Source organism: Eucalyptus grandis, chromosome 1 (assembly GCF_016545825.1).
Source record: "Eucalyptus grandis isolate ANBG69807.140 chromosome 1, ASM1654582v1, whole genome shotgun sequence".
Taxonomy (NCBI): domain Eukaryota; kingdom Viridiplantae; phylum Streptophyta; class Magnoliopsida; order Myrtales; family Myrtaceae; genus Eucalyptus; species Eucalyptus grandis.
The window spans coordinates 45,246,888-45,273,656 of record NC_052612.1 but is presented as its reverse complement, the minus strand read 5'-3'; the positions used below and the strand labels follow the sequence as shown (position 1 = coordinate 45,273,656).

The 26,769-nt window shown below is 41.1% G+C and overlaps 1 protein-coding gene and 1 pseudogene across 4 annotated transcripts; both read left to right on the top strand.

Annotated features, from left to right (window-relative positions):
• The first annotated feature begins 11,621 nt into the window (after positions 1-11,621).
• Positions 11,622-13,103, top strand: LOC120286977 (annotated as a pseudogene).
• A 631-nt stretch (positions 13,104-13,734) lies between these two features.
• Positions 13,735-18,328, top strand: LOC120290257. 4 transcript variants are annotated; one of them, XM_039306096.1, is made up of 4 exons: positions 13,735-14,024; positions 14,155-14,265; positions 15,844-15,908; positions 17,825-18,328. In XM_039306096.1, exons 1-3 carry the CDS (start codon positions 13,737-13,739, stop codon positions 15,850-15,852), a joined length of 408 nt encoding a protein of 135 aa, XP_039162030.1. In that variant the 5' UTR covers positions 13,735-13,736; the 3' UTR covers positions 15,853-15,908; positions 17,825-18,328. The 4 variants fall into 4 exon arrangements, with proteins under 4 accessions (XP_039162030.1, XP_039162032.1, XP_039162028.1 ...); XM_039306098.1 differs by having other exon boundaries at positions 17,032-18,328; XM_039306094.1 differs by having other exon boundaries at positions 17,023-18,328.
• The last annotated feature ends 8,441 nt before the right edge of the window (positions 18,329-26,769 follow it).

The window sequence follows — 26,769 nt, the reverse complement described above, 5'->3', positions numbered from 1 at the left end:
GGTTCATCATCATCGGTTGAAACCGCTTCCTCTTGAAATGCCCTCTGTCCCTCCTCTCCCTTCACATCATGATACACTTTGTACCCCCTGAAGAATTAATCCACAAGATGCATAAGAAATTACATGTCTAAGATTTTACACAAAACAAAGTTGACACTAAAACCAGAATAAGGAACCACATCGCACTGCTCCCTCAAATATAAGAGGTCACCAGGAGCAACTAGCGCGTATACTGTACGCGCTAAAAAGCATTTCAAAACTCCACCACGAATGCAAAATAAGATCCAGCAGCATAACAGAAAGAACATAATCAAAACACAAACATATTTAGCTAAATAATGGGCTCCCTAACCAAAGCTATTTCATTGGCAAAAATCTTTGACACAAGTCCTCGGTAAAGGAAATTTGGCAATTGTGGAACTTCTCAGGAACATTCTCAGCAATTGCCCACTCAAACAATGCTCTAACTTGACATTGTCCAATTCATTAAAACCGTCAGAGGGCCTGACAGTAGAACACCATTAATAAGATCCAAGAGATGATCGTTCATACTAGAGAAGGATGCATCGCAACAGTGGATCCCCAAAGCCTCATAGGGAATTGGAGTGCTATAAACACTCACAACATTATTTCATCGCAATAATCTTTTTGATCCTCAATCATCAAGATAGTATTAGCATCAGGGATGTCGGTAGTTTTACAGAGCCCAACCTGGCCAAAGGGTGAGTACTCCTTGAAAGGCTCGGAAAACCAAACTGTTTCCAATTCCGTCACATAACAGTGCTGGGCCCTGCGATTCTACATTTGATTCTCCAAGGAGTAATAAATATCTCACCTCGAAGTGACGATCGCTACTTCTTTTACAGATATCCCCAACTTATCGCCAAAAGAAAGGGATGATTGCTCCGTAAGACAGCTGCAAATGCTTGACAACAGTATATCTATTATTCACTCGTATCTGGGAGACAACTCTGGTTTAATTAAAGAAAGATAGAGAAAACTCGGGCCTAAACTCAAATGTGTAACTCTAAATGCGATACTATGTAATGCATTATTTCCATGACCAAAATATCTACTAAAGTGACCAGCTCAGGTGTCAATCAAAATGGTCCGTCCATAACAACGAGCAAAAACAAATTCCTCTTCATAGTCCACTATCTACAATTCTGTCAGCGATGAGGAAAGGGTTACTTTGCAATCACATGCACGCTTCTAAACTAAATAAGAGAGTCTGAAGCATTTAGCGATCAATGAATGACTTGTTCATGAGGTTAACAGCCGAATCCAGCAACTGCACCCAGAGAAACAGAAACCAATAATAGCTGCTAGTATTGTGCCACCGAAATCTACAACTATGAGGGAAACGATGCAACAACTGGTTCTCAAAGCATGAATGGAAAGACAGAAAAAGAAAGAGACCAGCCCTACTACTAGCAGAAATGAGACGTGAGAAGCAGACTGTCTACTTATTTAAACAACCAGAGGAACCTATGCAATCAAAAATTTCTAAAACCATGCTTGGAAAAGCCAACCAATCGTCTTAAGAAGAAATCCACCAGCCCTACACAGCATGACACGATGTTTACTCTCTCCTCTCTCCATCACAAAATCTAGGGCGTCCTGTACTTCTGTGTATATAAAAACATAAACCAGTTTTAGATATCAGCACCCATCATTAAGATGCCGCTACAATTCCGTTGAACAACATACACGATGGCAGGTACACTTCTTACAGAACATCAAATTCTCCATCAGAAGAACCCATGACAGACCATCTACCTAAAAAACAGTAGACTTTCCTAACGAAGTTCATCATTTCCAAAGTCCATATAGCTCATGGATTTTCCACAGCAGAAGAAAAACCCACCATAAAATTTTGGAAAAAATAACCATTTCAGAATAACAGAAAAAGGCAAATGAAATTGCCTAAAGTGCAGCAGCCAAAGCCCCAGCTGCCACTTAGAAAGATCAATTCATATTTCGAGAACACAGAAATCATAATACAAACTAATTGGTAAGGACGAGAAAGAAAAACATAAGTACCTTCCCAAGCTGAAGGCTTTATTTAATTTGGGCTTAAGGCCCGTCCGCCCAAGTTGGGCCAAGAGAGCCCGGCCCACGGGAATATGGCCCGTGGATGGGGGGAGGTATAAAAGGGAGAGAGAGAGAGAGAAGACGTCTGTTGGAATTAGAAATTACGCACGTCTTTTCTCTCCCGCGCGTTTTCTCTCTCAAAAGGAACAGTAGGCATACGGCTTCAAATTCTTCCCTTCAAGGCTTCATCGGATCGGGTCGACCGGATTTTCTTCCTCAATTGGCGTCGGTGCTTAATGCGTGGCTAACAAGGTACGCTCGAATCCGTGGTGTGCTTTACGATCGGTGATACGTGTTTTCCGGGCTTCGTCTTCCGCATTGATTTAGGGGTTCAATTCGGTGTCGAATCCGGTTTTCGGGGATCAATCATTCCCACATTGGTATCGAGCCCACTTTCATGTTTTCCCGATCTTGTTTCGTGCTTTCGATTGATTTTTCGCAAAAGTTCTTCGGCCGTACGGATCGGGCGAGAAATCCCGACACCCGAGCACTGTATGTCCTTTTTTCCGAGTTTGCGTAAGTCGCAATCCAATTCTAATAACATAGGAAGAAAGGCGACGTCGAGACGAGTCCGAGGACAGGTTGTGCGCCGCCGGGCGACGCCGCACGCACGGCCGGAAGGCGATGCGCATGGGCGCGACGCGCTCGGAAGCGCTGGCTCGCCAGAGCGTGCGGCGCACGCGCCGGTCGACGAACCGGCGCGTGCGCACCGCCAGCCGGCGAGCCGCACGCGCCGGTCCGCGGACCGATGCGTGCGTCTTGTCAGCCACGGCGGCGTTTTTCGCCGGCGGCGACTCGGCCGATGACCCGTCGGCGACCCAACCCGACCCGCGCGAGACCCGGCACGCGCCCGGCACGTGCCGGATGACGTCTGCGTGACGTCATCCCGCGCACGCGCACGGCACGTGCCGTCGGTTCGCACGAACTGGGCCCACCGGCCCGACCGACCCGACCGGTCCGACGCCCACCGACCGTTGACCGACGACCGACGACCGTTGACCGTTGACCGAAAAAAAAAAGAAAAAGGAATATGTTTCTTTTTCAATTAAGTTTATGTGGATTATAATGTGATCCCTTATTTGTTCTGCATTTGTTGCGGGGAACAATGCCTCCTTGAGGTTGCGCACACCTATTCGCGCAATTACCGATGAACAAAAGGATAGGCTGTCTAAGATGATAGCCGGCGGATCGATCATCGATGGGAGAGAGGTGACTTAATTGATCATGTCCTTGAAGTCAACGGGAAAATTCAACAAGTCGTATGGAATGGTCGTCCTATGTCATAGTCAGAGATAGTGCGATTTTTCATAAACACTCTTCCACCGAATGGCAAGATGTGTTGAATCGCATATGGAATGTCAACGAAGTTTGCTTCCTATAAGAAAATTGTGATGGATTTTGTAAATGAATATTATTGTATTGTTTCAAGGGAAAAGATCAAGAAATTGAACAAAAAGGATCTTTCCGGTTCGTGTGCTAACTTGGTGTTAGTTGTATTGGCTGATATATGTTAAGTGTGATTTGTGGACATATTATGTAATGATTACTACCTAATTGTGTTAATTGAAAGCATTATTATTTTTATTGGATGTTCTATTATATATTGCTTTCTGTTATTGCTGGTTCTTTGTGGGTAATTAGCTATGGGTAGTTTTAGAAGTTTTTGTAGCTTCATAGAATTGATTTTGCATAAGACAATTATATTGATGATAGTTTTAAGTTAGGATTTTGGAGGATGATTGGAAACATAGTAACCTTTTGATTCTGAAACCTTACTTGAAATTATTCATTAATATGATGGGTCTATGTAAATAGGGATGCATAAATGATAGGCATTAATAATTCATGCATATTTGTATCGATTTGTTCATATCAATGGCTTGACCACAAAGAGCATAGTTGCCGAGCTGAACAAAGGTGAAAAGCTCAATGGAGACAACTATGAAATTTGGCAAATGAAAATCCAGTATGTGCTGGAAGAGCAAGAAGCGCTTGAGGCTCTTGTCATGACCATGGTAGAACCTGAAGAGGGAACCACTGCACAGCACAAAAGAGACAAAGAAGCTTTTCTGCGTGGAAAGAATGAACTCTCTAGCTCGCATCACGTTGCTGAGCAGCATGGAAAATGACGTCATGCGAGAGTTTCTGCGTTATGACAATGCTAAGGAAATGTGGGAGGCATTGGCAGCTAGATTTGGTCATACTTTTGTGACTAGACTGAGGCAGCTCACTATCAGATTTGACTCTTATAAGAAGCCTCATGGTCAGACCATGAAGCAACATCTTAGAAAGATGTCAAACATGATAACCGAGCGAGAGATGCTGGCCATGTCCTCACGAGATGAGCAGCAAGTGCAAGCGGTGATTCGTTCCTTGCCTCGAGTTGGGAGCATATGAAGGTGCACGACTCATAATGAAAATATCAAAACCTTTGAGGATGCAATGCGTCATCTTGAGCTGGAAGAGGACCGCTTGTTGGCGGCTAAGTCGGATGTTGAACTCTATCATGCTAGTTCTAGCTCAAATGGAGCTTCGAGCTCCAAGCGCAAGCGCCCTAACTGGTTTGATAAGGGAAAAGGCAAGGAAGAAGCAGGTCATTCAGGGAAGAAACCCAAGTTTAACCAACATGAAAGAGGGAAGCGTCCCCGCATGAAAAAGCTTGCAAGGGTGAAATGCTACAACTGTGACAAGAAGGGCCACTATGCTCGCAACTGTCGTGAGCCAAATAAGGTATGCACCCTTTGTACTTTTCATAACTTTACTTTTGTGTCGAGTTCTGTATTCTTAACTGAGTCTAATCCTTTGTGGACTGTGGATTCAGGAGCGACGGACCATGTAGCGAAGGATAGAGGATCCTTCGTGGAATTCCGACGAGTATTAACCGGAACTAAGTGGATCTATGTGGGAAACAACTCCCGAGCTGAAGTGAAAGGAATTGGCACATGCCACCGAATATGCGTGGTGGACGCATTTTGTTCCTTCATGATGTGCTGTATGCTCCGGAGATTCGTCGGAATTTAGTGTCCGTATTAGTGTTTGTTAAATTAGGTTTTAATATGAACTTACGTAATAGAGGTGTGAATTTGTTTTTGGATACAAATTACTATGGTTGTGGTTATTTTCTGGATGGTTTTATTGTATTAGATATTGATTATGTTAATACTAATGTTTGTTATTCCCTTCTCACGTCTCCTAATAAATATGATAATGATGTGAATGTGTGGCATGCTAGACTTGGTCACATTGACCAACAGCGTATGAATAGACTAGCCAAAGAGGGCTTGTTGGGCAATATTGAAAAAGTCGATTTGTCCATATGTAAGCATTTCCTAGAAGGGAAAACGACAAGGAAACCATTTGGAAAAGGAAAAAGAGCTGAATTTCTTCTGCATTTAATCCATATTGATATATGTGGTCCAATGAATGTGAAAGGAAGGCATGGGGCTGTTTATTTCATCACTTTTATAGATGATTACACTCGATTTGGATATGTCTATTTGATTTCTCATAAATCTGAAGCAATAAGTTGTTTCAAAAGGTTTATGAACCTGGTAGAGAATCAATTAGACAAGAAAATAAAAGCATTGAGATCCGATCGAGGTCGAGAATATTTATCGATGAGTTCAGAAAATTATGTGATGAAAAAGGAATAGAAAGACAGTTGTCTATTCCATATACTCCTCAACAAAATGGTGTTGCGGAGAGAAGAAACAGAACCCTACTAGAAATGGTTAGGTCCATGATGGCGCATGCTAACTTGCCTATCACCTTTTGGAGTGATGCATTGTTAATCATTGCGTATATACTTAACCGGGTGCCTTCCAAATCAGTTACTTCCACTCCATATGAGTTATGGACAGGTAGAAAACCGAACTTGAGTTTTCTTAAGCCATGGGGTTGTGCTACCTATACACATGAGTCCTCTCACAAGTTTGGGAAATTGGGTCCCAGAGGAAAGAAGAGTATTTTCATAAGATACTCGGAACACTCGAAAGGGTATGTGTTCGTTGGTGAGCAGGAAAGTGGGAGTATAACTGAATTTGAATCACGAGATGTCACATTCTTAGAGGATGAGTTTCCTAAGAAGGGCGAAATAGGGGAAGATTGTTCCCTATTTGAAACTTTGGATCAAGATAATGACCTTAGTGGACTTCGTCCAAGTGGGAGTAATATGAGAAGTGATGAATTAAATTCAACTCACTCTCAATTGCAACCACGTGATGAGACGACATCATCATTACCTAATCCAAGTGGGAGCATGATGGGGGATGATGTGCAAAGTGTACAATCTCCCATACGGCGAACAAGTCGTCAAAGTATTCCCCGTCGACGTTTTGACATTGAAGGGAAAAATTTTATGGTTGCTCCACAAGATGAGGATGAGCCAAGAAATATTAATGAGGCTCTGAATTGCCCTAGTAAGAAAAAATGGATTAATGCAATGGAAGAGGAAATGGAGTCAATGAAATCAAACCAAGTCCGGGAACTGGTTGATCGCAAAAGGACGCGAGCTATTGGGAACAAATGGGTTCTCAAAATAAAGCGAAAGGCTGATGGCTCGATTGAAAGGCATAAGGCTCGCCTTGTGGCGGGTATAATCAACAGGAAGGAATTGATTATGAAGATACGTTTTATCCTGTAGTGAGATTTACCTCAATTCGCATTATTCGGCAATAGTGGCTAGTCTCGGATCTTGAATTACATCAAATGGATGTAAAGACTGCTTTCCTCAATGGAGAATTAGAGGAAGAGATATATATGGAACAACTGTTGGTTTCATAGTGAAAGGCCAAGAAGAAAAGTATGTCGACTTTTGAGGTCGATATATGGTCTTAAGCGAGTCATCAAGACAATGGTATATACGTTTTCATAATGCCATAATGGCATATGATTTTACGATGATTGATGAGGATCATTGTGTATATATCAAAAGATCCAAGGATCAATTTGTGATCATATCATTATATGTTGATGATATACTAATTGCTGGAAGCAATATGGAGTTTGTTAAGACTGTCAAAAGTTGGTTGTCTTCCAACTTTGAGATGAAGGATATGGGTGAGGCTACATACATTCTTGGAGTTAAGATTTCAAGAGATCGTTCGAAGAGATCGTTGTCTCTTTCGCAAGAAACTTATATAAACAAAGTTCTAGAACGGTTTCGTATGCAAGATTGTAAACCCATAGACACTCCTATTGCAAAAGGTGAAGGATTGAGCCATAAAGCGTGTCCAAGGACTCCACAAGAGAAGGAACAAATGAAACATGTTCCTTATGCAAGTGCTGTTGGGAGCTTGATGTACGCTATGATGTGTACAAGACCCGACATATGTTTTGCAGTTGGAATGGTGAGTAGATACCAATCCAATCCAGGTCCAGCACATTGGAAAGCCGTTAAGAGAATACTGAGGTATCGAAGGGAACCGCTGATCACAAGTTGAATTACCAAGGAAAGGATCTGCGACTTGAAGGCTATTCATATGCTGATTGGGGAGGAGATTTAGATGAAAGAAAATATACCTCAGGATTTGCTTTCTTACTGAGCAATGGCGCCATATCATGGAGTAGTAAGAAGCAAACATGCATAGCCTTATCCACAATGGAAGCTGAGTTCGTGGCATTATCAGCAGTAGTACAAGAAGCAGTTTGGCTTAAGAGATTCTTGGATCATTTAGGTGTTATTGAGAAAGTTGCAAATCAATTATTGGTTAACTGTGATAGCCAAGCAGCTATAGCATACACCAAAGATCCAAAGTATCATGGCAAGACCAAACATATAGATACCAAGTATAACTTTGTCAAGGATATGGTTGCATGAAAGGATGCGAACTTACAGTACATATCTACGCATAGAATGGTAGCAGATCCTATGACAAAGCCAATACCTAGAGATGTGTTTTGTGGTCATGTAAAATCTCTAGGATTGCATAGAGTACGATGTCTTGGATTGTAATTTCCATGAGTTGTTCACATTTATGAACTAGTGTTGTTTCATTATTAATACCTATGAATCTTTGTTTGATTTTTATGCATCTTAATGCTCAGTGCATTACTTTAAGTTAGGAAAGTATGTCGGACAGATATGAGATTAGCCCACTCACACGGGTAATCGCCTATTTACTTGTGTGATAAATAGAGATGAGACTGTTTTTAAACTTATTATCTAGGTGATAATCGAGCTCAAGCTTAAAACACGTATGTCGCCTTAAGCTGGGTGTTAAGATGAGGACATAATACTTACTATGTCTGAAAGTAAAATACCCCACATATTTTACTTTATCTGTCTATGATGCCGATGTGAGTTCGATGAATTTTGTGATTGAGTAGATATGTGAACTCAAGTTAGACATTAGGTATGTCTGAACTATCATCTGTACGGTATTGAAAAGTGCAGACATACGCTCCATGAGAAATGAGTTAATACCGTAATACGTATTTCATACTACGTATGCATGAGACGACCAATAAGAGTGGCAAAAAGTTTGATCTCAACTTTTATGACGTGTAAGACTCTTGAGGAAAAGAGTTCCTCAATTTTTAGTCCCCTCAGGACTCTTACTTATTCTCAAGATTTCTATTTAGTGTTTGTTATCTTAGGGTGTTGCCAATGGTCATGAGATGATTCGATTTAATGGGGCATTTCTAGAAAAGCAAGCTGGACTGAAATTGAGAGTTTGAAGGAAAGAGGAAGATCGATTTTGGAGAATCACATTGTAGTTTTTGTATTCACTTTGGTCGACCAATTATGATTGTCTTTGTGATAATTATAATTGTGAATACAATATATATCATTGTTTAAAAGAGATCAATAGAGATATAAATGTGATCGATCGATCTAGGGTACTGCATACTAAATCTACTCGGAGTGTGACGCCCATTAATGAGCTGCTATATATTCCTAACAGATGTATAGCAACGAGCTCTCAAAGTATGCTGGTCGCACGGATTATTCACCGGTATGAATGTTGAAGAGAGGTAAACAGAATATTGTTCGGCCCACCATGTGCGAGTGGGAGATGAAGGCTTTATTTAATTTGGGCTTAAGGCCCGTCCGCCCAAGTTGGGCCAAGAGAGCCCGGCCCACGGAAATATGGCCCGTGGATGGGGGGAGGTATAAAAGGGAGAGAGAGAGAGAGAGAGAGAAGACGTCTGTTGGAATAAGAAATTACGTACGTCTTTTCTCTCCCGCGCGTTTTCTCTCTCAAAAGGAACAATAGGCATACGGCTTCAAATTCTTCCCTTCAAGGCTTCATCGGATCGAATTCGACCGGATTTTCTTTCTCAATTGGCGTCGGTGCTTAATCTGTGGCTAACAAGGTACGCTCGAATCCGTGGTGTGCTTTACGATCGGTGATACGTGTTTTCCCGGGCTTCGTCTTCCGCATTGATTTAGGGATTCGATTCGGTGTCGAATCCGGTTTTCAGGGATCAGTCATTCCCAACACAAGCAAATTCAGTACCCTTTCGATAGGTTCCATAAACTTCAGGTCAACGTTAATTCGCCAGACCTGTTTGGACACAAGAAAGATGCATGATATCAAGAAAAAAAAAGAGACGAGGGATACCATGAAACACAACGAAGAATGATATCTGAACCACTCTTGTCATGCACATGATAAAGTAAAACAATTCCAAGCATCAATGAGCAACCAATTTCTCACGTTAACATCTGATAGAAAGGTATTAAAAGATTAGGTCTCCAACAAAACGGCAAAATGGGGGAAAAAACATACAGACAGATGGAACAAATTCTTTCTTCTTGCATCCTCTTATGAAACAGCAGCATGAATACTCTGTAACGCAAGAAGTCATATAAGGAAAATGTAATCTGAATAACTAACTGTTTAATATCAATGTATTCGCAATCAACATTTAAATGTCCAGTCCAAAAGCATAGCAAGTATGGAGAAACTCCATATTAGGCAGGATAAGATATAATATCCGCCGTTTCCTTTAGGGTTAATATCCTAAAAAAACCAAACCGCTACATGCGTGACAAATTTATCCCAAACTAATTTTTTGACCATACAAAACCTCATACTAATACATATGTGACAAATGTACTTCAAATGACCACAAAAAATCTAAATTGGTACATTGTGATAAATTTACCCCAAATTAATTTGGTCGACTGCCAAAAATCCAAAATGGTATATTTGTGACAAATATACCCTATGTTAAATTGAATTAATACCATTAAAAAAACCACAAAAATTGTACAATCGTGACATGCGAAGAGTAAAATCCCAAATTGGTATACTAGTCAACCATCATGTATCATCAAACTTAGCGATTTGATATTAAAATTTAAAATAAACAAACAGAGGGTAAATTTGTCACAAGTGTATCAGTTTGGGATGAATTTGTCAAAGATGTACCAGTTTAGGGTTTTTCGTGGTCAAGAAATTACTTCGTGGTAATTTTGTTACATGTGTACCAATTTATGATTTTTCAGGGTATTAACCTTTTCCTTTACAATATTCTAGGAAAATATTCCAACGCTAACCAGATCTTCAACAGGTCATTGCAGTGCAACCTCAAGGAGTGTTCCTTAGTCGAGAGAGAGAGAGAGAGTTTGTGATTAACTCCTCTTGTTTTTTAAGTATTTTCTGATCAACTCTTCACAGTGACCATCTCAAGAGAAAATATTACCAAGAGTAGTTACTAGAGGTTATTTTGCTCATTGTCAGAATCGGATACAGTTCAGGCAACTCTAAAATTAGTTTCCAATGTTTCATGGGACTGTAGCTTCAATTGCCTTTGTGGGACTGGGGATCATGGGGTAGCAATTCATTAAATTTTCCCATCAAATTACTTAATGGCATGATAATAAAGACCAATCTTGTCGAAAGACAAAAATAACGAAACTCCCACTGTCGAGTCCATAAAACCCTAAAGCCATGTAATGCACCACATCATAGATACACAAGTAACCTCACTTCAATACGCATTTCACCCAATCCCAAATTTAAACAATCTATAAATAAAGCTTCCCCCGATGTTCTAACACCAACCATGAATTGGCAGAAACACTTCCTAGACTCCTGCAAAAGATTAGCAATTACATCTTGAAAGAACCAACCCATTAAGAAAAATGAATTCAGGGATATTAACCATTGTGGGCCAGAAACTTTATGTATTTCTGGAAGAGGCTAGATAAGCAGAAAAACACATTTAATTTTTGTGGCAAGTCGATCAAACTTGGAGAAAGCGGCAAGTGGAGCTAACAAGGTCATGTAACTAGGAACAAGCAGAGAGGGAAGATGCACCCCAGAATCAGTGGCTCCTTGTGGTCTTTTAGGGTGGCATCTGCGCACAGGGGGCGAGATCCTCTGCGCGCGGCTTATGTGCATCCTGCGCCCGGCTTATGTGGCATCTTTAGAGTGGCTTGCGGCATCTTTAGGCTGGCATCCACGCGCAGGATGCACATAAGCCGCGCGCAGAGGATCTCGCCCCCTGCCTGCTTTCGGGTTTGGTTTTTGTGGGGCTTTTCCATCTCGCACTTCATTTAAAGCCTCCCAGCCTGCAACTTCTCCCAACGATCGGAAGAACTCTCCAGCTCTCGGGGTCCTCATATCACCGGAAACGAAGAGCAAATGTCGACCTCCAAGGGCAAATGCCCCAGTATTCCTTCTTCCCTCTCTGCATGCGCTTTGCTTACTTTGGAGTGTTGAGTTTGATCTTCATAGGATACTATTCTGTCTCTTGTGCTCCCTCTGCTTCATCTGTCCCTTGCTCGATTTATCACTACTGTTAAGTGGGCTGAACCTGTAGTCTCTCTTTGTTTTGTTTTGTTTTGTTTTGTTTTGTTTTGTTTTGTTTTTATGGTGATTATCTTGCTAGTTCAAAGTTAGCTCATATATATCCGTGGTAGAAGGGCTTGATCTGATCTGGATTGGCCTTCTCATCTGTTCTCTGTTCTATCTGCTACTATACCCCTGTTTGTTTTTGCATCCGACAATGTTCGGCTTTTTCTCATGAATATTCTTGCCGGTGGTGATGGACTATGCGTCTTTGGGCTTTATGCAGATGAGCTCATAGCCAATGCTACCTACTTGGGGACCGCTGGAAAGGGTATCCTCGCTGCTGATGAATCGATTAGCAGGGTCAAGCTGTCGTGTTGTGAAGATAGCGAGAGCCGCAGGCGTGTCCAGCGGGAACTACTCTTGAACACTCCCGGAGCTCTCCGCTCACTCAACGGAGTGGTGCTTTCTGAGGAAGCTCTCTATCAGAAGACCGTCGAAGGTCAGTGTCTCAGCTAATTGAGCTGTATATTGCCCTCCATCTACCGAGAGCATTCTAAATTCGGTCGTTGCGTTGCGATGTCTCAAGATGATCGAATCTACGCTTGGTATATATGCAGGCAAACCTTTCATGGATGTCCTGGAGGAAAGTGGAGTACTTGTTGGCATTACAATTAGGGGCAGCGGTCTCACTTGGCGTGGTCCCGATGGCCAAGCTCAGAAATTCCGACAATACCGCGAAGCCGGGGCTCGCTTTGCCATGTGGGGTGATGCGCCCATCATGGACGCAAATGAGCCTCTCAAGGAGGCAAAGGAACTGGCGTGGTTCGCTACTCACTGCCAGAGGAGCGGTCTCGTCCCCCTCGTGCATCCCAAGAATGTTCTTGCCGCTTGCTTGACGGCCCTAAATGATCGCAAAGTGCACCTCGAGGGGACCCTGTTGATGCTCGGGATAGCCCCCAGGGTGATCCGCGAGACATTGCTAGGGAGACCCTCCATGTCCTGCAGCGAAAGGTGCCTCCTGCCATTCCGGCCATCGTGTTCTTGTCCAGTGGGCAGAGCGAGGAGAAGGCCATTATTGCTATGAACAAGATCAAGGGCAAGAAGCTATGGAAGATCTCCTCCTTTTTCGGTCCGCCGCTACAGCAGGGAACCTTGAAGGCCGGGGCTGGAAAGGACAATCCGCGTTCCCCACTAGAGGCAAGGCAAGCTCGGAAGCGAACTCGGGGAAGTAACGACGGCGACCTTCAATACGTTGAGGACTAGAAGTACTGAATGTGGATCTTGAGTTTGCTGCGGCCCTGGCACCTGTGGTGGCTCTGCTTGGTTTAGAGGATTCTAGCATGATGACTACTAGCATCTGCGCTGTCCTTCATTTTAAGGATTACTAACTTTGATAAATATCACCCGATGGGTGTTACAATGGGTTTTAATAGTTAATCTTGATAATTGCATTTTCCTTGTTGCTTGCTATATTTAGATAAACATCTTTGCTCATTGTGAGAGACCGGCTTTACAATGAGTTTTAGTAGCTGATCTTGAAAATTGCATTTTCCTTATTGCTTGCTTTATTTAGAATACATCTTTGTTCGTTATAGAAAAACCGTACTTGCATTGGTGATTGGGCCGTCAAATAAGTGAATCGAGTGAGGCTTGGATAGAATTGAAAATAGTCCGATTTATATTGAACTATTTAACCTGCTTTGGACTCATTATCATGCTATGTAAATTGTATTTGATAACATTTTTATTTTCGGAAATAATTTTTGATTAAAAATGATTATTTTTTATTTTATTCTCAAAAATAATTTCTAAACATTTTAAAAGTCTGTTTGGCAAGAAGAAGGGTGAAAATTTCCGTTATTTTGTGCTCGAGAGTAAATTTAGAGTTCAAAATAGATGAGCCGCCGCTGCCGCCCATGGCCGCCGCCGCCGCCGCCGTCTTCTTCTTCTTCAACACATCGCCGACCTCTTACGACCGCCGTCGCAGTCGCTTCACCAAACCTCATTGTACAAGTCCGCCGCGCGCACACCCATATACGAAAGACGTCCAGGAAAGGAGCTCCGCTCCAGAAGGACGTGCCCTGGCCGGCGTCCTCCGGCAAGCCCATCCCCAAGATTCACCACAGCCCTGTCCTCCGCGTCTCCCAGACGCCTTACTCCAACTACGCCGTCTTGGTCACGAAGGTCAGAGAGCCCCCTCCCCCTTTCGGTACTACCCGTGTTGCTCGCTTGTCGTGGAGGTGGTTCGAAGGTTCTGTCGAGTTGAATTTGGAATTCCCGTTCGATTCATTTTGGGTGTGTGTTGTGGTGGCAGCATCCTGACCCGATCGGGAGCGGACTGGGGATTGGAGCGGTGGTCGAAGCTGCGGGTCCGGATTGCATCGTGCCTGGTCAAATCCCGCCTGTTAAATTGCTTGGTTTCAAGGTGACTTGGGGATTCTCTTTTCGAGTTTAACTTATATGATATATCATGGGATGTTAGTTTGTCTCCTTTTTTTTTTTTTCTTTTTTCCCTGTGAGAGTGTCGAATTGTGTTGAGATTAAGGTTTCACATGTAGCTTTATCTTCTTAGTCTCTTTAGCTGTTGTCCCGTAATTCATTTCGAGCGCTGGAATGTTCCCTGAGGCTAGAACATGATTTTTACTGCCAAATTGAGGCCTGCCTTTCAAGGATGAATGCGTCTTCTTGCTCGACGGACCCACTGATTCTGGGGTGCATCTTCCCTTTCTGCTTGTTCCTAGTTACATGACCTTGATAGCTCCACTTGCTGCTTTCTCCAAATTTGATTGACTTGCCACAAAATTTAAATGTGTTTTCATGCTCATCTAGCCTCTTCCAGAAATACATAAAGTTTCTGGCCGACAATGAGTTAATATCCCTGCTTTCCTTGTTCTTAATGAGATGGTTCTTTCAAGATGTAATTGCTAATCTTTTGCAGGAGTCTAGGAAGTGCTTCTGCCAATTCACGGTTGGTGTTAGAACATTGCGGTAGCTTTATTTGTAGATTGTTTAAATTTGGGATTGGGTGAAATGCATATTCCAAAGTGAGGTTACTTGTGTATATATGACGTAGTATATTACATGGCTTTAGGGTTTTATAGACTTGACGGTGGGAGTTCTGCCATTTTTGTCCTTCGACAAGATTGGTCTTTATTATCATGCCATTAAGTAATTTGATGGGAAAATTTAATGAATTGCTACCCCGTGATCCCCAGTCCTACAAAGGTGATTCAAGCTACAATCCCAAGAAACCGCTAGGATACGTTGGGAACTAATTTTGGAGTTGCCTGAACTGTATGCAGTACTGAACATGAGCAAAATAACCTCTAGCAACTACTCTTGGCAATATTTTTTCTTGAGATGATCACTGTGAAGAGTTGATCAGAAAATACTTAAAAAACAAGAGGAGTTAAATCACAAACTCTGTTTTGCATCTCTCTCTCTCTCTCTCTCTCTCTCTCTCTCTCTCTCTCACAACTGAGGAACACTTCTCAAGGTTGCGCTGCAATGACCTGTTGAAGATCTGTTTAGTGTTGTAATATTCTCCTGGAATATTGTAAAGGAAATGGTCAATATTATGTCTTTATCCTGCGTAATATAGAGTTTCGCCATGTTTGCTATGCTTTTGGACTGGGATATTCAAATATTGATTATGGATGCATTGATATTAAACAGTTAGTTATTCAGATTACATTTTCCTTATATGACTTCTTGCATTACAGAGTATTCATGCTACTCTTTCATAAGAGGATGCAAGAAGAAGGCACTTCTTCCATCTTTTTGTATGTTTTTTTCCTTTTTGTCATTTTGTTGGTGACCTGATTGTCTTTCAATACCTTTATATCAGATGATGACGTGCGAAATTGGTTGCTCATTGATGCTCAGCATGGTTTTACTTTATCATGTGCATGACAAGAGTGGTTCAGATATCATTCTTCATTGTGTTTCAGGGTATCCTTTGTCTCTTTTCTTGATATCATGCATCTTTCTTGTGTCCAAACAGGTATGGTGAATTAATGTCGATCTGAAGTTTATGGAACCTGTCGAAAGGGAACTGAATTTGCTTGGGTAGGTAGTTATGTTTTTCTCTCTTATCCTTATCAGTTTGTATTATGATTTCTATGTTCTTGAAATATGAATTGATCTTTCTAAGTAGCGGCTGGGGCTTTGGCTGCTGCCCTTTAGGCAATTCCATTTGCCTTTTTCTTTTATTCTGCAATTGTTATTTTTTCCAAAAATTTATGGTGGGTTTTTCTTATGCTGTGGAAAGTCCAAGAGCTATATGAACTTCGGAAATGATAAATGTTTAGGAAAGTCTACTTTTTTGAGGTAGAGGGTCGATCATCGGTTGTTTTGATGGAAAATTTGATGTTCTGTCAGAAGTGTAACTGCCATTGTGTATATTGTTTTATGGAATTAAAGTGGCATCTTAATGATGGATGCTGATGTCTAAAACTGGGTTATGTTGTTATATACACAGAAATACAGGAGGCCCTAGATTTTATGATGGTGACAGGAGAGAGTAGACATTGTGTCATGCTGTGTAGGGCTGGTGGATTTCTTCTTAAGATGATTGGTTGGCTTTTCCAAGCATGGTTTTAGAAATTTTTGATTGCATAGGTTCCTTTGGTTGTTTAAATAAGTAGACAGTCTGCTTCTCACACCTCAATTCTGCTAGTAGTAGGGCTGGTCTCTTTCTTTTTCTGTCTTTCCAGTCATGCTTTGAGAACCAGTTGTTGCACGGTTTCCCTCATAGTTGTAGATTTCAGTGGCACAATACTAGTAGCTATTATTGGTTTCTGTTTCTCTGGATGCAGTTGCTGGATTCGGCTGTTAACCTTATGAACAAGTCGTTCATTGATCGCTAAGTGCTTCAGACTCTCTTATTTAGTTTAGAAACAAGCTTGTGATTGCAAAGTAACCCTTTTCTCGTTGCGATAGCATCTTAGATAGTGGACTATGAAGAGGAATTTGTTTTTGCTCGTTGTTATGGACGGACCATTTTGATTGACACCTGAGCTGGTCATTTTAGTAGATATTTTGGTCATGGAAATAATGCATTACATAGTATCGCATTTAGAGTTACACATTTTAGTTTAGGCCCGATTTTTCTCGATCTTTCTTTAATTAAACCAGAGTTGTCTCCCAGATACAAGTGGGTAATAGATATACTGTTGTCAAGTATTTGCAGCTCTTACGGAGAAATCATCCCTTTCTTTTGGTGATAAGTTGGGGATATCTGTGAAAGAAGTAGCAATTGTCACTTCGAGGTAAGATTATTCTTACTCCTTGGAGAATCAAATGTAGAATCGCAGGGCCCAGCACTGTTACATGACGGAATTGGAGACAGTTTGGTTTTCCAAGTCTGTCAAGGAGTACTCACCCTTTGGCCAGGTTGGGCTCTGTAAAACTATCGACATCCCTGATGCTAATGCTATCTTGATGATTGAGGATCAAAAAGATTATTGGGATGAAATAACGTTGTGAGTGCTTATAGCAACCCAATTCCCTATGAGGCTTTGGTGATCCACAACTGCAATGCGTCCTTCTCTAGCATGAATGATCATCTCTTGGATCTTATTAATGGTGTACTACTGTGGGCCCCTCTTACGGTTTTAATGAATCGGACAATATCAAGTTAGAGCATTGTCTGAGTGGGCAATTGCTGAGAATGTTCCCGAGAAGTTCCGCAATTGCCAAATGTCCTTTACCTAGAACTTGTGTCAATGACTTTTGCCAATGAAATAGCTTTAATTAGGGAGCCCATTATTTAGCTAAATATGTTTTTGTTTTGATTATGTTCATTCTGTTATGCTGCTGGATCATATTTTGCATTTGTGGTGTAGTTTTGAAATGCTTTTAGCGCATAATTGCTCCTGGTGACCTCTTTGAGGGAGAAGTGTGATGCAGTTTTAGTGTCAACTTTGTTTTGTGTAAAATCTTTGACATGTAATTCTTATGCATCTTGTGGATTAATTCTTCAGGGGGTACAAAGTGTATCATGATGAGAAGGGAGTGGAGGGACAGAGGGCATTTCAAGAGGAAGCGGTTTCAATCTTTGACGATGATGAACCTACTCTGAATTGGGTTGATAATCTACTGGATGTTGATCCTCTGGACCGATTCTGTCATTATCTGTCGGAAAAAGAGTATGGACATTGGAAATGTTCGAGGGAGGAAAGAAACAGAGGCAAAAGACGAAGGAAGAAGAGGGGGAAAAAAGAGAGAGGAAGAAATGTGTATAAAATAGAGGAGAAAGAGGAGAGACAAAGGAGAAAAAAAAGCAAAAAATAGTGGAAGAAATGCAAAAATGTTGGATGTTCTCGGTTTTAGAATCATAAGCCTCATTTTATATATATAAACAGAAGGGCTTGTAGACGGTCCAAGTTAACCTGAAATGGCACATTTGTCTGCCAACTATGTTTTTGTTTCGACTACATTCTTCTGATATATTACTGATTATTTAGGGTCAGTAGTGGAGTTTATAATTGCTGTTTACAAATAGGAATTGCTAATAACCGCCTTTGCAATTTATGGTAGGGACATGTCTTCAAATAAATATGGCCACGATAAGCTTGTGCACCTTGGAGCTTTGCGAGTGGTTCCTCATGCCCTTTATAAGCTCCTCGTCTTGAGAGCTGGTGACTATTTTCCCTGATCGCTGTGCAGCCCTATATAAACAGATCTTTTGAAGAGCATGTCCTTTTGGCTTAATGAGTTAATCTAGACTATTAATGTGTTGTGGTAATAAGGGTCGGGTGCGGGGGTGAGTATGGGTCATTAAATTTACATCGCAATGAAAATGGGTCCAAAATGGGTTAAATGGGTCAATATAGATTGGATCAATTTCGACCCCATCCAAACTCGATCTGACCTATCTATTTGACGGTTCAATCGCCCGTGCAAGTATGGTCTCTTGATAACAAACAAAGATGCATTCTAAATAAACCAACCAACAATAAAAAGGCAATTCTCAAGATTAACTGGTGAAATCCATTGTAACGCCCTTGAGCGATATTTATCAAAGTCAGTAATCCTTGAAACCAAGCACAAGCACAGCACCGATGCTAGTAGTCATCATGCTGAAATCATCGAAAGTAGTCATCGGGCACAGATGCCAGGGCCACAGGAAAGCCAAGATCCACATTTAGTACCTGTAGTCCTTATAATAAGGAGACTTGGAAGTGCCCTTACCGAGTTGAAGGTCGCCCTTGTTAGTTCCCCGAGTTCGCTCCCGAGTTCGCTTCCGAGCTCGCCTTGCGTCTAGTGGGGAATGCGGACTCTCCTCCCTGGCCCGGCCTTCAAGGTTCTCTGCTGTAGCGGCGGACCCAAAAAGGAGGAGAGGCTCCATGATTCTTGCCTTGGGCTTGTTCATGGCAATGATGGCCTTCTCCTCGCTCTGCCCACTGGACAAGAACACGATGGCCGGAATGGCAGGAGGCACGGTTGAGAGTGCTAGTATGAACAAAATAAAGGAGTTAGGGAAGAGAATAAGAACACAAGAATTATAGTGGTTCGGCTTAATCCAAGCCTACGTCCACTCTCCCACGATAACAGCCTTCTTGGCTGGATTCCACTATGCAATCAACAAGAGATTACAACTCCGAGTGCAAACACTTAGTAGTAGATCACACTATCTCACTAAGTCACTCTCTTGGTATTTCTCTCACGATTACAAACGTTTAAGCTCTCAAGAGACAAGTATATGATCTAAAGTCGCTTAGACTTTGGAATTATAAATTCTACGCTCCGTCTCTTACTTGCTCATCGGTCCATGATCTCCTTAAATACTCCTCCACTTCCAAACTACCGTTGGACAGTATCCCGGAGAATCGTCTTCCAATATACCCATTGGACAGCTCTGTATCTTAGAAGATTTGGTAGCCGTTGAGTGACAAAGGTAAAATCCCAAATTGATTCCGATCGCCCATACAAACGAAATCTTGGTTTCCATAAGTAAAGCTTCTTCGTATAGAAAGATCTTGTCTTCAACATCCAATTGTCAATCAAATAGATTGAATCAATCAAATCAATCTTGATGTGGAATCCAAACCAGATCACTAGCCGTTGTATGATTGGGCTTGAGTTACGATTCATTGAATCTGGATGTAAAGTCTCGAGTCTTGAGACTTTACGATATGAGTCTTGAGACTTTACAATCTGGGTCTTTAGACTTTACAATGTCAGTGCGTAGACTTTACAATGCGAGTCTGTACCCGGTTCAGCTTCAAAGATAGAGTCTCGTCTTCAGACTTTGAGTCTTGAGTCTCGACGGTTTTCAGACTTTGAGTCTCGAGTCCGGCAGCGTCTTTCACTTTGATAATATCCTCTACATGTTCTATTATCTGCATGGTCTATTACTCAACCATCAAACATGTTAGTAGCCTTTGATTTATTTTGTCATCTTCAAAACATCATAAGGGATTTCCCTAACAATCTCCCCCTTTTTGATGATGACAAAACAATCTCTGAATATGCAGATTTAAAAATTTAAATCAAAGGATATCGAAGATAGAAAATAATTGCAGCTCAATATTATGCAATAGATAATATCAACCAATCAGCACATATGCATATTCATATCTTCTCCCCCTTTTTGTCATAATCAAAAAGCGATAGTAATGGATTCACGTAGAGAATGATAACAAATATCTTGCATGAATCACAATTTCCACAAATAAGCTTTTATAAAGTAAATCGAATATTAAAGATATGCAATATAGCTCACTTCGATTATATCAGCAAATATCCAATAAAAATCACGGATGCATCATAAAATTTACGTACCATTTTTGTCATAAAATTAATAAAAGATTTGTTAATGACAAAAGGTAATAAGAGATGCACTAACCGGATTTTGTGGAATAAATTCTGACACAATTACCTTTCCTTCCATCCATAATAAGATCACGATCAATCAAAAAGATTTTTCCATAATTGATCAAAGCTCCCCTCAATTTGTTGCCTTTTGAGGTGATCACGATTCTTTTCCTTTTCTTTTGGATTTGATTTCTCCCCTTGATTTCCTCATTAGATTCTGAGTCAGTTCGAATCGACTGATTCCGAGTCTATGTCCGAGTGAGACTCAGATTCTGAATGTTCCATCAAGCATAAATTTTCTTGCTCATCATCTTCTTCTTTTTGTTCTTTTCTGGCCATTCTGCTTGTATTTTCTTCCATCGAAATATGGTGGCCTTGTGTTGCTTTGCCCTTCCATAAGACCTGGTGCCAACATACTAGCCATGGATCTTTAACTCTGAAGTAAAACACTTCAAACAAAGTAAGAACACTTTTATAAACCGAGCACTTAGCTCTGATACCAATTGAGAGTGCTAGTATGAACAAAATAAAGGAGTTAGGGAAGAGAATAAGAACACAGAAATTATAGTGGTTCGGCTTAATCCAAGCCTACGTCCACTCTCCCACGATAACAGCCTTCTTGGCTGGATTCCACTATGCAATCAACAAGAGATTACAACTCCGAGTGCAAACACTTAGTAGTAGATCACACTATCTCACTAAGTCACTCTCTTGGTATTTCTCTCACGATTACAAACGTTTAAGCTCTCAAGAGACAAGTATATGATCTAAAGTCGCTTAGACTTTGGAATTATAAATTCTACGCTCCGTCTCTTACTTGCTCATCGGTCCATGATCTCCTTAAATACTCCTCCACTTCCAAACTACCGTTGGACAGTATCCGGAGAATCGTCTTCCAATATACCCATTGGACAGCTCGTATCTTAGAAGATTTGGTAGCCGTTGAGTGACAAAGGTAAAATCCCAAATTGATTCCGATCGCCCATACAAACGAAATCTTGGTTTCCATAAGTAAAGCTTCTTCGTATAGAAAGATCTTGTCTTCAACATCCAATTGTCAATCAAATAGATTGAATCAATCAAATCAATCTTGATGTGGAATCCAAACCAGATCACTAGCCGTTGTATGATTGGGCTTGAGTTACGATTCATTGAATCTGGATGTAAAGTCTGAGTCTTGAGACTTTACGATATGAGTCTTGAGACTTTACAATCTGGGTCTTTAGACTTTACAATGGGTCTCAGACTTTACAATCTCGAGTCTCGTACCGGTTCGGCTTCAGCATAGAGTCTCCGTCTTCGGACTTTGAGTCTTGAGTCGACGGTTTTCGGACTTTGAGTCTCGAGTCAGCGGCAGTCTTCGACTTTGATAATATCCTCTACATGTTCTATTATCTCGCATGGTCTATTACTCAACCATCAAACATGTTAGTAGCCTTTGATTTATTTTGTCATCTTCAAAACATCATAAGGGATTTCCCTAACAACGGTTTCCTGCAGGACACGGAAGGTGTCTCTAGCAATGACCTGCGGATCAGCCTCGGGGACTGTCCCGAGCGTCAACAGGGTTCCCTTGAGGGGCACCCTGCGATCATTTAGGGCCTTCAAGCAAGTGGTGAGAACACGCTTGGTCAAATCGGCGTACTTGAGAATGCTGGCGGGTTTATCAATTGACAGCTTGGGATACACGATGGGACGAGACCGCTTTCCCGACTGTAAGTGGCGAACCGGGCCAGTTCATTTGCCTTCTCGCCAATAGCAACCTGCGATGGCTCACTTTGTCGATGACGGGCCCATCACCCCAGACAGAAAGCGAGCCCCGGCTTCATGGTATCGTCGGAATTTCTGAGCAAGGCCATCGGGATCACCCAAAGCGACAGAGTTGCCCCTAATCATAATGCCAGCAAGTACTTCACTTTCTTTTGGCACATCCACGAAAGGTTTGCCATCATATATACCAAGCCCAGATTCAATCAACTTGAGACATCGCAACAACCAAGTTTAGAATGCTCTCAATAGTTGGAGGGCAATATATTAAAAAATCATTTCTAATAAAAAATTGTTATCAAGAATAGAATAATTACCAAACACTTTTAATATTTTGTCAATAATCTAACTAGGTGGCCTACTTGCTCTGGATTAAGTGCAAAACCCTCTTACCACTTTCTAGTAATTTTCACACCTTCAAAATTACAAATTCAAAACCATGAGTTCTCTCAAGTTCTTTTTATTATTGATGAATAGTCGATTATTGTCATTTATTCTTCATCCTAGTGAGAATAATCCAGGTAGTTCGAGGGTTCAGGAAGGCCTCAAAAAACGATATAGAATTTTAGGGTTTTGAAATTGCTTATTTTGAAGATACGAAATTTACTATATATGGCAAAGAGACTTTGCCCTTATAAATCATCATTGTAGGTAGGCCGTCTAGTCAGATTTCAGTACAAAAATTGGCTAGCGTTGACATTGGGGGTAAGAGGAAACTAATTTGAGAGTATTTAGGAAATCATTGCGGCGTTGGAACATTAAGGGGGCAATTTGCAACAACCCAAAAAACCTGAGTGCAAATTATAATTTACCTTAGAGTATTTATGTATCATCATTGTTTTGACATATTGAACCTTTTTAGTATTAAGTGCGTCTTCTTCATAAACAAACTTGACCTTAGTGATTTTCCAAGAAAATGGTTTTATCCCATAATAGTAAACTCCCAAAAGACTTGAACCCAAGACCACGAAGTAAAGTCCCTCGCCATCTTAGCCAATTCCTTGTTAGATGTAATCGAGCTTCTTAACTATAATAGTAAGCATGTCTTAGTGTGAATTACTTGGGCGAAGTTTGATATCTTCTGTTACATGTCAAATACATGATTAAATAGATCCTAGAATTTTTGGACTTACATGTCTCGGATAGGGAAATAAGATGGCAAGCACCCTATGCTGATACTAAATTTTAGCTTAACCATTTGAAATTAATTGCATAGAAAATTAGGGATTCAGCCTACCTCCTAAGACGTTCCCTGAAGGCACGCCTGCTAAGAAGATTTCACCGCCATGCCACGTCGTACAGACAAGAAAAGCGCGGCAGGTGTGGAGCACATTAGATGGAGAGAGGAGAGAGACAGCGAGAGCTGCCAGAAACCCCCGTGAAAATGATCGAGCGTTGTCTCGACGTAACAGTTGGTAAGAAGCCGAATCCTCGTTTATTTTATTGTCTTGATTATTTGTTATTGTTTTGCCGTCTATGCATGATTACCTTGCATGATGTAATCATGCATGATAGAGAATAGGTTAAAATCAATTCAAGTTAAATAACAAAATATTTTTGAAAATAGAAAAGAAAAGTACCGAAAGAATATTAAATAAATATAATATAATCAAGTCTCTGAATCTATTTAATCTTCGGTTCGAAGAGTAAAGTAATTCTCTTAATACTTTATTTGATTTATAATCAACCCATCAAAAATAGTTTAGCGATGACTCTTAGTGTATAGTTTTGAGTTTTTTATCGTCAAAAAATTAGTTTGAGATAAATTTTTCACAAGTATATTAGTTTAAGATTTTTCAAGATATTAACCCAAATTTACAAGTTGGACGTTAGCTTCTTTTTTTTCTTTTTTTTTCTTTTCCCTTGGAAAAATAACCTCATTATTGATTTTACTTCTGATTATGAAACTTAAAACGTCCGATCCTCATTTTTCTCCATAATCTTGGCGTATGACTATCATTATTCTTTCTTTCACTTGTTCTTTGACTGATTTTACAACTTGGAAAGTACATTCATCGATGCACTCAGAATTTGGCGAATCAAGCCTATTGTTCATAATCATCCATTTAAGAAAATAATAGCGCAAGTTCAAGTTTTATTTCCCTAGTAATTTTGAATTATATGCTAATGCTGTTACGTGTTAGCTCATATTTCTATAGGCAAAAGAACGCTTCAAGTGCCATAACTTTATCCAAAATGACACTTAAGTGCCATAACTTACGAAAGGTACACTTAAGTGCCACATTTTAAGAAAAGTGGGACACCTGAGTGCCATCTCCGGCGAAGCTGGCCGAAAATCATACGTGGCATTAAAATATTAATATCTCTCGCTGATGTGTCTCGCCGGAGAGCTGAGTCGCCGATTCACCCTAAATGACGTCATTTCGGGTGTTCACCCAAAATAGAGCCCTTAAATCAGTGAAAACGCCGTCGTCTTCCCTATTTGCCCTAAATCTAAAACCCTAAATCAGGCAAAATGCCATTGAAACGCTGGAGCCCGAATCCCGCATCCTAATTTGATTTACCCGAAATTCTACCACCGAATATTGGAAATTGAGAGCAGGACTTTTAGCAGCGGCTCAAATTTCTCTCGTCGAAGCGAAGGAGAATGCGAGCGTTTTTTTTTGTGGGTTACCAAGTCCAAGAAGAATATCGTGGACTCAAACGAATCCCGGGAGAAGATTCTATGGATGTGCCAAATACAGAGAAGGCTCGAAATACAAATACTTCAAATGAGTCGATGCGAAATTCTCTCACCGAGTCACAGAGGTGATATTGGACCTACTTGATGGATGTCATCAACCTCCATCTACGCTTGTGGACGACTTGGACGATGTTGACTCAATGCAAGCTCAAGCTCAAGCATTTTCTGTTAACCATTTGAAGAACGAAGTTTCAAAAATGAAAATTGAACGGAAGTGTTACCAAGCGTTTATTGTGCTGCTATTTCTTTGTCCATCCTACTTTATGATGAAATGTAAAGTACTGGAAGATGAGAAGAAGTTTCTCCGACTACCATAATTGTAAATGTGTGGAGAAATGTACTTGTTTTGAATGAATGAATGAATGAATGATTTCGACAGTTTTTGCTTATTCTCAAATATAAATCAGTGATGATGGAATGTATATTAGGTTGATGTGTTGTGGTGACTATTTTACTTGAATTGAATGTAAACCAGTAGCAAATGTGTAAACCAGCAGCTTCTTTGTTTTGCTGCAAACCACTATATACATAGAACAGACACGAGTGATTACTCGAGTGCTATAAATTGTATCTAATGATCACTTAAGTGCCAGTCGTGATAGAGAAAGAGTCATTTAAGTGTCAAGTTATTATTAAAAGGATCACTTAAGTGCCACTGGTTGTTAAAAGTGAACACTTAAGTGTTAGGTTTTTTAGAATGTGATCAGTTAAGTGCCATTTTTTTGTACATATCAGCTACTACCAGCCACCACCACCGCCCACCACTGGCCACCATCTCCAGCCATCATCACCACCAGGCATCAAGCGTCCACTTGAGCCACCACCAACCACCACTATGCTGGTGGTATGTTGCTGCATAAGTTGCAAGTGTAAGGTGTCTTACACCAACTTGCACTAGCGTTACCTGGCGCAAGCCGTGCATATTGCACATACATCTTGCACTAGGTGTAGCAAAAACCTCAAACCCAACCCACCACCGCTAGGCTTTTCACCAGCGGTCACCACCAGCCACACGAGCACCCCAGCCACCACCACTTATCCACCACCAGGCTTCACCAGCCGCCACCACCAGCCACACGAGCACCCCAATCACCACCACATATCCACCACCAGGCTTCACCAGCTGCCACCACTAGGCTTCACCAGCCGCCACCACCAGCCACACGAGCACCCCGGGTCACCACCACATATCCACCACCGGGCTTCACCAGCTGCCACCACTAGGCTTCACCAGCCGCCACCACCAACCACACGAGCACCCCAGTCACCACCACATGTCCACCACTAGAAGTAGCAATAAGTAAAAAAAAAAAAGGCATGCGAAAAATGATAAGCAACAATCATTCCATTAATTTTGAACATATGTCTCACAAACTCAATGACAAATGAAGTCTCACAAACTCAACTAACTCAATGACAAACTATTATAAAATAAAAATAAGAAAACAAACGTCCACAGATGTTTACAATTGGCTCCTCAACCTCACAAACCATATCACATCCCATTTCATCAATCAATATGCACAATGCCTCCTATTCGTGCTTGTTTTGATGGACTTCGCACTTGATTCATAATCCTTGCACTTTTTTTAACTGGACGTGAGACTTCTTCTTCAATTGTCTTGGGATGCGTTGAGT